Source organism: Myotis davidii, unplaced genomic scaffold (genome assembly GCF_000327345.1).
Source record: "Myotis davidii unplaced genomic scaffold, ASM32734v1 scaffold97, whole genome shotgun sequence".
In the NCBI taxonomy this organism is placed as follows: domain Eukaryota; kingdom Metazoa; phylum Chordata; class Mammalia; order Chiroptera; family Vespertilionidae; genus Myotis; species Myotis davidii.
The window spans coordinates 5,081,954-5,091,277 of record NW_006289392.1 but is presented as its reverse complement, the minus strand read 5'-3'; the positions used below and the strand labels follow the sequence as shown (position 1 = coordinate 5,091,277).

The window sequence follows — 9,324 nt, the reverse complement described above, 5'->3', positions numbered from 1 at the left end:
TAGTATTTCACTTCAGCACTGCGCCTCCTCTGAGTCTGGGTATGATATTCTCTTTCCTCCTAGTTGTAGAATTTCCACTCAGCCAGCCTTCCTGTGGTTCTGGATGATGTCCGTTCCATCTTTTAGTTGTATTTTTGAAGTGGTTGTTCGAGGCAGCAAACTCTGACGTTAACCTATGCCGCCATCTTGGTTTCCCAAGATCACATAATCTTTGACAACTGTGTTCTTATGTAGGTTACTTTTGTGAGTTTTCTTCTGCCTGCCATTGCCCCACTCATGTGGTGGAGAGAACCCCCTGTCGTCAGGGGCTCCAGATGTTGGGACTGTAGCTCCCAGGGGCCGGGGCGAGGAGCATGTCCTGTGAACCCTGAGGCTGTAAAATAGCACATTTGTTCACGAAACCAGGGGTGTCGCTGTGGCGGGTGAGGTGCTCCTGGGCCCCGCTGTGTAATATAATATATTACTGTTAATATAAGTTAAGGCGGACACTTCATGCAAGTTTTAGCTTTTATAAATTAAGACAGAGGTCATCCCTATAAAAAGTCACTGAAATGTACTCGATTCCTCTCTGCTCTGAGGGTCAGGAAGGGCGGCATCCAGTGGCCTGTGGGGAGGCCCGAGTAGTCTCAGGCCACCGCTGGGCGCTTGTCATGCACGTGCATGTCAGCCAGCAGAGAGTCCCACAGCACACAGGTGAGAGTTGACATTCTGAGCTGTGAGTTGAATCACAGAGGCAAGAGGTTAGGGCGAGGCCTTTTTATTCGTCTTTGTCTGTACAGCTCTCCCTGTTTCTTCGCCTAAAAGCTTTTAAAAATGCTAATGTTTATGTTCCTTACTTTAAAAATGCCAACAACGTCCTCATTTAATGAGTGCTTCTGGGCATCTGCTGTGCAGTGAAAGCCCCGCCCTGACGGGGACCCCCCCGGGGGGGCAGGGAGCCACAGGCAGCTAATGCAGGGGCAGCTGCAGCCCATCAGTGAGGAGACCTGGAGAAGGAGCCGCAGGGTCTTGCTGCTGCTTGCACAGGCCTCAGGGAGGCCTCGCCGAGCAGGTGGCATTGGAGCAGAGGTTGGAGGAAGGAAGGGACTGAGCCATGTGCATGTCTGGGGAGAGGAGTGTCCAGGTGTACAGAGCAGCACGTGCGAAGGCCCTGAGGCCACGACTCAAGGTACAGTGAGGAGGTCAGTGAGGCTGGAGCGCAGTGACCCAAGTAGGCGGAGAGCAAGTGGGCGATGGGCCCTGAGGAAAGGACCTGTAGAAGTGCAGGCGCATCGGAGGGTTTGCAGAGGAGGGACATGCTGACACTTACGTTTCTAACGACTCATCTTCTGGGATTGGACTGCTTGGGAGCAAGGGGGAGACAGTGAGGAGTCCAGGTGAGAAATGGCCTGAGAAGGTGGGAAGGGGCTGGGGGTGAGGTGCCGGGGAAGGTGGGGTGAGGTGCCGTGGAAGTTCGAGGTGAGGGGTGAGATGTTCAAGGAGGAGGGAGCGAGGGTGACTCGGAGAGGTGCAGCCTGAGCCTCTGAGGAAGGCGCCGCTCACAGAACCGAGAGGAAGGCCTGGGCGGGAGCCCGGAGCACAGCGCTCGACCTGCTGCCACTCCCCGGGAAGCCCACGGGGACAGGGCAGCAGCGTGAAGCTGCGCTGTACTTCTTGGTCCTGGAGACGAGTGGAAAGCGAAAGCCCCTTCTCACTTCCTCGTCCCTCTCTCCCAAGGACCGTTGTCGTGACGTGGGAGTGTCCTTCCCGACGACACGGGCCCGCACACGCGTGTGTGTTCGCTCAGTCCTTGCTGACAACACCGGTGGAGCTCACACATTCGCGCCCCTTTGCCTCTAGGAGGAGGTGATGCTGCGCTATTTCGCCACACACGGCGGTCCCGGGGGGTACGCCCAGAGCGGGGGCCACTTCCGGGGCCGCGTCGCCCTGGCGGGGGACACAGCGCACAACGACGGCTCCGTCCTGCTCCAAGAGGCGCGGGAGTCCGACACCGGAAGCTACACCTGCAGCATCCACCTGGGGGACCTGACTTTCAGGAAGACCTTTGCGCTGCACGTGATTCCGGAAGAGCCCCGAGGTGTGTAGGTGTGCCGGGGAGCGGGGCGGGGGGAGGCTGGTCAGCAGGACCAGGACTGGGGAGGCCCGGGGCTCGCAGGGTGCGAAACGTCAGGAGGCGTCACTCGCGGTGCTGCCCCCGTACTTGCACGGCCCTGAGGCTGGTGCCTCTTTGAATGTGGTGCCCTGGGCAGCTTGGGGGCCTCACCCTAGTTCTGGCCTTGCTGGTCGGTCAGTGAAAAGGAGCCAATACGTTCGGGGAGCCCGGCCCTCTGCCAGGCCTCCCCGTGGCCAGCGCCGTCTGCCAGCTTAAAGGTCCGGGACGCAGGTGGACTGGAGTTGAAGTTCAGACCGTTTTGACTGTGTGCTCTGGGGTGGAGGGTGAAGGGACCCTGAGCTGGTGGGAGCAGCAAAGAACAGAGAAACAGGAAGGCACCAGAACCAGAAGTAGGTGGGGGGTGATCAAAGTAGGTGATCAAAGGCGCTGTGTTCTGGGAAACCCAGGCATTGACGCTGGTGTGGAGGAGGACAAAGCCTGGGTTGTGTTGACTGAGAGGTTGCTAAGTGAGGGTTAGAGTTAAACCTTAACCCAGTTAGCAGCCAGGATGTGGCTGTGGAGTCTGCATTGCACCAGGGCCCTCAGCGCTTGGCTGTGGTTGGCTGGAGGGGGGTTGGGGGCAGGATGGGGCTTACCTGATGCCCATGGCCTGGGACTCAAGTCTGTGGAGGCACCTTCTTGTCCGTAGCAAAGGGTCCCAGCTGCAGTGGGAAGCAGGACAGACGGCCTTCTCCACCTCCGAAATCTTATTCCAATGTCGCAGACTGAAGACCAGCCATAGTGGGAGCGCGTTCACCTCCCAAGCCATCCCCCCAGCGGTCTCTGTCGCCCGCTGCCCTCTGGCCCTGCCCTGCCTCCAGCCCTGGGCGCAGTGCCTTCCCGCTCCTTCCCCCTCACGTCAGTGGCTCCTAAGGTTCAGTAGATAAATGCTCACCTCTTCCTCCTGCCCCAGGCTCCTCTGCTTAGCTCACATCCTATAGCTTTCAAATTTTTCTTTTGTTAATCCTCACCCGAGGATATTTTTCCATGGATTTTGAGAGAGAGGAAGAGAGAAATATCGATGTGAGAGAAACACATGGATTGGTTGCCTCCTGCAAGCCCCCAACCAGGGCCTGGGCTGGGGAGGAGCCTGCAACTGAGGTACGCGCCCTTGACCGGAATCGAACCCAGGACCCTCCGGTCCGCAGGCTGATGCTCTATCCATTGAGCCACACCGGCCAGGGCACATCCTTTTTCTTAAAACAGCTTTATTGAGATATGAACACAGCGCACCCACTCAGTGCACAGCTCGTGGTGGGTGTTCAGAGCTGTGCAGCCTGGACCACATCGGGTGTGTGGTTTGACGAGATGCTTGCTGCAGGGCTGCGTGTGACGTGTCTCGTCTCACTGCCCATCGTCTCGTTTCCTCCGCCCACCGCATTCTGGCTGCCGCTGCTCCTCGCTCGGCTCTGATCCAACGGCACTCGGCACATCCCGCCCCCTTTCCTCGTGGGATTGGACCCCACACATTCCGTATGGGACACAGTCTGTCCATCTCTGCCCATCTCTGTAGAGCTGTATGCGGTCCACCCCAGTGCCCCCCAAGTCCTTCAAATACAAGACATCCAGCTGCGGCCACCTCTTCCCAGCCCACCTCACCCCCCACCCGCCATGAATGCTGCCACCTACCCGTTGTGTGCGCTGCTTCCCGTTCCGAGGACCCTGTCTATCTGGTGGACGGTCCTATCGTCTGTGCCTGACTCCGAATCTGCCTTCTTCCCGTCCATCCCCGCTGCCTTCGTGCTGGTGTCTTTATCTCCATCTTGAACTCAGGCCTCTGACTGGTCTCTGCTTTCGTGCTTGGCTGGGCTCCCTCTTCCTGCAGCAGCCACTGGTCCCAGCGCTCAGCCCCATCATGATGTCCTCTCAGCGGCTTCTCATTGCCTCCAGGACAAAAGCCAGACCCTGTATTTGTGTGTTTGGAATGAATGCAGAAACGAGTGCAGGAAAGGGCCTCCGAAGGCCTCCCGTGGCGTCCGACCATGGGCTGAGCTTTGTAGCGCGGAGACTTTTGAAAAGAACACTTTCCCTCGGCCAGCATGGCTCAGGGTCTGAGCATCGCCCTATGAACCAGGAGCTCAGGGTTTGGTTCCCAGTCAGGGCACATGCCCCGGTTGTGGGCTTGATCCCCAGTGGGGGGCGTGCAGGGGGCAGCCTATCTGTGATTCTCTCGTCATGGATGCTTCTATCTCTCCCTCTCTGAAATCAATAAAATATATTTAAAAAAAACAAAATCACTTTCCCATAGAAAGATCAGTAGTGTCCAAGAGTCTGTTATGTCTACGTCATTTGTGACCCAAGTTTTAAGATAGAATTGTTCATGCAAAAGGGAGCTCTAGGTGAGGTGCTGTCTCTTCTCCTCCCCCGTAAGCAAGGGCGTCAGGCTTTGGTTCTCAATCTGTAGGGACTGCAGGAGTCCTAGTGCTTCAACACGGAGCGGAGTCGGCCTTCTCCCCACTTCCTGCCTGGCTGTGGCTGCTGCATCTATAACTGGGGACCTCAGCCCTTTCCTGTGCACTGAGGCCCCCACTGCTTCCTCCCTCCCCAGCACTGGTGACCACCGTGGCCCGCAGTCCCGAGGTCCTGGGCGGCAACCATCTGGTGATCATCGTGGGCATCGTCTGCGCCACTGTCCTGCTGCTTCCCGTGCTCATCCTGACTGCAAGAAGGATCCATGGGAGTAAGAGGTACAGGCCGCTCTCGCCTGAGACGGGGGCTGGTGCTGCCAGGCTGCCTCTACCCCGAGGTGGGAGGGAAGACCGGCCGAGCGGTGCCCCGTTCCCAGAAGGGCTGTGTCAAAAGGGAACGTCCTCTGTGGACGAGGTGGTGTCAGATGCCCTTGGCATAGTCACCAGCCCCCTGCTCCCTGTGCGCATTCCCACACCCGCCTCCTTTGAGTCGGTGCTTCACAAAGATTAGCAGCTCCTTTACAAATGGTGGTCTAGGTCAGCGGTTCTCAACCTGTGGGTCGCGACCCCTTTGGGGGTTGAAAAACCCTTTCACAGGGGTCGCCTAAGACCATGGGAAAACACATATATAATTACATATTGTTTTTGTGATTCATCACTATGCTTTAATTATGTTCAATCTGTAACAATGAAAATACATCCTGCATATCAGATATTTACATTGTGGCACATGCCATGGTTTCAGGCTTGATCCCCAATAGGGGGCATGCAGGAGGAAGCCGATCAATGCCTCTCTCTCACCATTGATGCTTCTATCTCTCTCTCCTTCTCTCCTTTCCTCTCTGAAATCAGTAAAGACATATTTTTAAAAAATTTTTAAAGAGTATAAATCTTAAGCACAAACTATAATGGTGCCGTTCAATGCCTGAGATAAATGATTAAAAAATATTTTTACTGATTTTTAGAGAGAAAGAGAGGGAGAGGGAGAGAGTGAAAATAGAAAATAGGCCAAAATAGAAAAAAAGTGTATTCAATGGCAAATGCAGAAGGCAAATGGCCAAGATATCAAAGGCCGAGGAGTGGGAAGGGGCCAGAGCGCACAGTGGGGTGCTTGTGGGGTAAGCAGGCCTTTGACCTGCTTCCCCTGCTGGCCCAGCGGCACCTCCCCGGTCCTGGGAGATAAGCAAGTAGCCTGTCGCCTGGCTCTGTGCACCCACTTGCATGGCTACAGACAGAAGTCGGGGTGACAGTGGGGAAGGGCGAGCTGCTGCCCCGCCTCTTGGTCTCAGGACGCTCTCTGCTCACCGGGAGGCGCCGCGGGCTTCGGGGTGAGCCGGGGAGGAGTCCAGGAGAACAGCCCTGCCCTGGTGCCTCTTCCCCAAGCGCCGTCGGCGCCTGGACTGGCCAGTCCTGGCCGCTGACCGCCTGCGTCTCCTGCCTTGCAGTTCCGGGACGTCCACGGCCCTGGTGAAGAGCCTGGAGGACAGGGACAAGGCTTCCCCCGAGGTAAGAGGAGGCTCTGCCGCTGGGCTGTGCTGGTGAGGCCAGGTGAGCCCTGTGCCTATCAGGGCGGCGTCGTCCTCGGCCTGCACCCGCGTCTCACTCATCCTGTGTCTCAGCACGTGGGCTAGTGGCTGGCACAGAGCCCGGCTCTGGCCTCTCACCGCTGGACTAAGCCCCCGGCGGGGGCGGTGTGGGCCGCCAGCTGCCCAGTGTGTGTGCGTGTCCGGGGGTGGGTTTTTGAGCAGAGAGCACTGGACTCTGGCCAGAGTCCCGGTGCGGGCCCAGCCCTGCGCCCTCTCTGAGCAGGACCAGGGCACCCAGGCCTGCCCTGCGTGGGCTCAGGTGTCGGTGTGACACGCAGGTGCTTCCTAACGCATGAGGCTGTGTGCACAGGACGGGGAATCAGGGCGTGTTGGGGAGTGTCTGGGGGAGGGAGGACCCACCAGCCCTTTTCTTCCGCGTTTGTTGTGACAGAGCTGTTAATGGTTACGGCTAGGGACTGAGAAGTGGATTTGTTCCTTTGAACTCCTTTTTCTTTCTTTTTTAAACTTTTAAAACCCCCTTTGGGATGTGGGGGTTTTGTCTGTCTGGGCCCGGGAGTCGGGTTTCCTCACAGTGCAGGGCTCCAGAGCCCAGAGCCTTCACTGGATGATGTTGCTTCCCCAAGTGAAGACGGAAATGGGCATCACCAGTGTCCCAGCCTCCCAGGTGAGAGGCTCTGAGAGGCCGACCCGCCACGAAGCCTCTGAAAGGCTGGACGGCAGGTCCGCCAGGATTAATGAGGAGGAAGTAACCATGGAGTGGATCTGATTCGGTGAGATCAGGATTCGGGCTGCTCCCTAAGGCCCATCAAACAAAGACTGTTTGGCAAAGAATTTGGTTCCTAAGATAGTGCTCTTTGCTGATGAGTTAATTTTCTTAATTTTCTGGAACATTGGCGATGGAATTATCGTTATTGATGATAATTCTCTAGCTTTCAGTAACTCTCTGCGCCTGCCCGTGTGGGTGGCTGACGCCTTGTGAATCATACCAGGTGGCCTTTTCTCTGTCACAGAACCACTGAGCCCAGTGGGGGTGAGTCAGCAGTTGAGTATCGACCCAGGAACCAAGAGGTCAGGGTTCAATTCCGGTCAGGGCACATGCCCCGGTTGCAGGCTTGATCCCCAGTGTGGGTGAGCAGGAGGCAGCCGATCAATGATTCTCTCTCATCATTGATGTTTCTATCTCTCTCTCCCTCTCCCTTCCTGTCTGAAATCAATATAAATCCTATTATATAAAAACCCAGGTTCCGTAACAACAGACCAAAGGCTTGACCGAACACCGGAAGTCAGTCCTGCAGTCACTGTGGGCTTAGCGACCCAGCACTGACCGCTGAGGGGGCTGTGGATCAGGCCCGGAGAGAGGCCCAGAGAGAGAGGCAGGGTCTGATCTGCAGCCTCCATGGCAGCTGTTGATCAGCCGTTGCCTCTCTCTTGTTCTCTCGGCTTTGCCAGCAGCCGCGTCTGTTTCTCTCCGGGCCTCTGACTTGGCAGCTGTTGATCAGCCGTTGCCTCTCTCTTGTTCTCTCGGCTTTGCCAGCAGCCGCGTCTGTTTCTCTCCGGGCCTCTGACTGGGCTGCTGATCAGCCCCGCCTCTCTGATCAGGCCTGGAGATAGGCCTGGAGATGCTCACTGGCATAGAAACTGACCAATCAGAACCAAATTGGCCAGCAGGGGAGGGCAGTTGGGGGCAATCAGGCTGGCAGGCAGAGGCAGTTAGGGGCGATGAGGCAGGCAGGCAGAGGCAGTTAGGGGGGATCAGGCAGGCAGGCAGGTCAGCGATTAGGAGCCATGGGTCCCAGATTTCGAGAGAGATGTCCGACTGCCAATTTTGGCCTGATCTCCCTAAACCGGCAGTCAGACATCCTCCAAGGGGTCCCCGATTGGAGAGGGTGCAGGCTGGGCTGAGGGAACCCTCCCCCCAACATACACGAATTTCATACACTGGGCCACTAGTATATATATAAAAAGTAGAACCACTGATTTTCAGGAATGTTTTACCATTTTCCCCTATAGAAGCACATTTACTCCTCAATCAACACCTGGGAGGTGACCAAGGAAGAAGAACCAAGTGACAGATCAGAGGCCACCTACATGACCATGGTGAGGAGGGGCCGGGTGTCTGGAGGCAGAGGACCTGGGGGGAGGATACAGCTGGGACATGGAGGGGATACAGCCGGGACCTAGATGGGGGGGATAGAGCCAGGACCTGGGGGGGAGGGTACAGCTGGGACCCTGGCGGGGGTGGGGGAGATACAGCTAGGACCCTGGGGTGGAGGTACAGCCAGGACCTGGGGGGGAGGGTACAGCTGGAACATGGGGGGGATGCAGCCAGGAACTAGATGTGGGGGGATACAGCCGGGACCTGGGGGCAGATACAGCCAGGTCCTGGGGGTATACAGCCGGGACCTGGAGGGGAGATACAGCCAGGATCTTGGGGGAGGATACAGCCAGGACCTGGGGAGGGATATAGCCGGCACCTGTGGGTGTGTGTGGATACAGCCAGGACCTGTGGGGGAGCTGCTGAGGGCAGAGTCTTCTAAGCGGCAGGAAAGTCAGACGCTGAAGCTCTGCTGGATAGAAGAGTCATTCCAAGGTGCCTTCATGCCCAGCCTTGAGTACGAGGGGCATGAAGGCCAGAGGGTGGATTTAGGGGTGAAGAGGAACTTCAGTGTGGGTGACAGGGTGCCTCTGCCCCATCAGTAGGGCCTGACAAAGAGGGCACCATGGGTCCTTGCTTAGGTCCTATGTCAGGTTGAATACACCCTGATGAAGGGGCACCATTGATCCTTGGACAGCGCTGCCGTAAGGGCAGACTCGCAGATGGCGGGCAGGCACACAACCTATGGGCTGGGCAGGCGGGAGGGTCTGGGGGTGGGGATTGAGGGAAGAGAAGAGAACTCATGGCCATGGACAGCAGTGTGGCGGTGGCTGGGGAGGGGGTGGAGATGGAGAAGGGCAGAGGGGGGCCCCTCCCAGCTCCCAGATTCCTTCACTCTGAGAGTGTTAGCCTCACCTAACTGCCGGGAGGGCTGCACACTGGATCCCATACCATCACGAAGAGCTGGTTCCTTCTCGCTCTTGGCTCAGTTCCCCAGGGTAGCGTAGCAGCTGGAGGAGGCACCTGGGTGTAGGGAGCGGGGCAGGACAGAGGGAGCGGGGCAGGACAGAGGGCGAGCGGCAGGACAGGCTGCCTGTGGACTAGTCATAGGCCCAGCCCCCG

At 57.4% G+C, this 9,324-nt stretch overlaps 1 protein-coding gene across 1 annotated transcript in view; it reads left to right on the top strand.

Moving 5' to 3' along the window:
- Positions 1-9,324, top strand: part of JAML (junction adhesion molecule like) — a 38,425-nt gene that overhangs the window by 27,863 nt on the left and 1,238 nt on the right. Inside the window, exons 6-9 of the mRNA XM_006761590.2 lie at positions 1,840-2,077; positions 4,701-4,839; positions 6,006-6,066; positions 8,118-8,204. Coding sequence (XP_006761653.1) covers positions 1,840-2,077; positions 4,701-4,839; positions 6,006-6,066; positions 8,118-8,204 — 525 coding nt within the window. The remainder of the gene's footprint in view (positions 1-1,839; positions 2,078-4,700; positions 4,840-6,005; positions 6,067-8,117; positions 8,205-9,324) is intronic.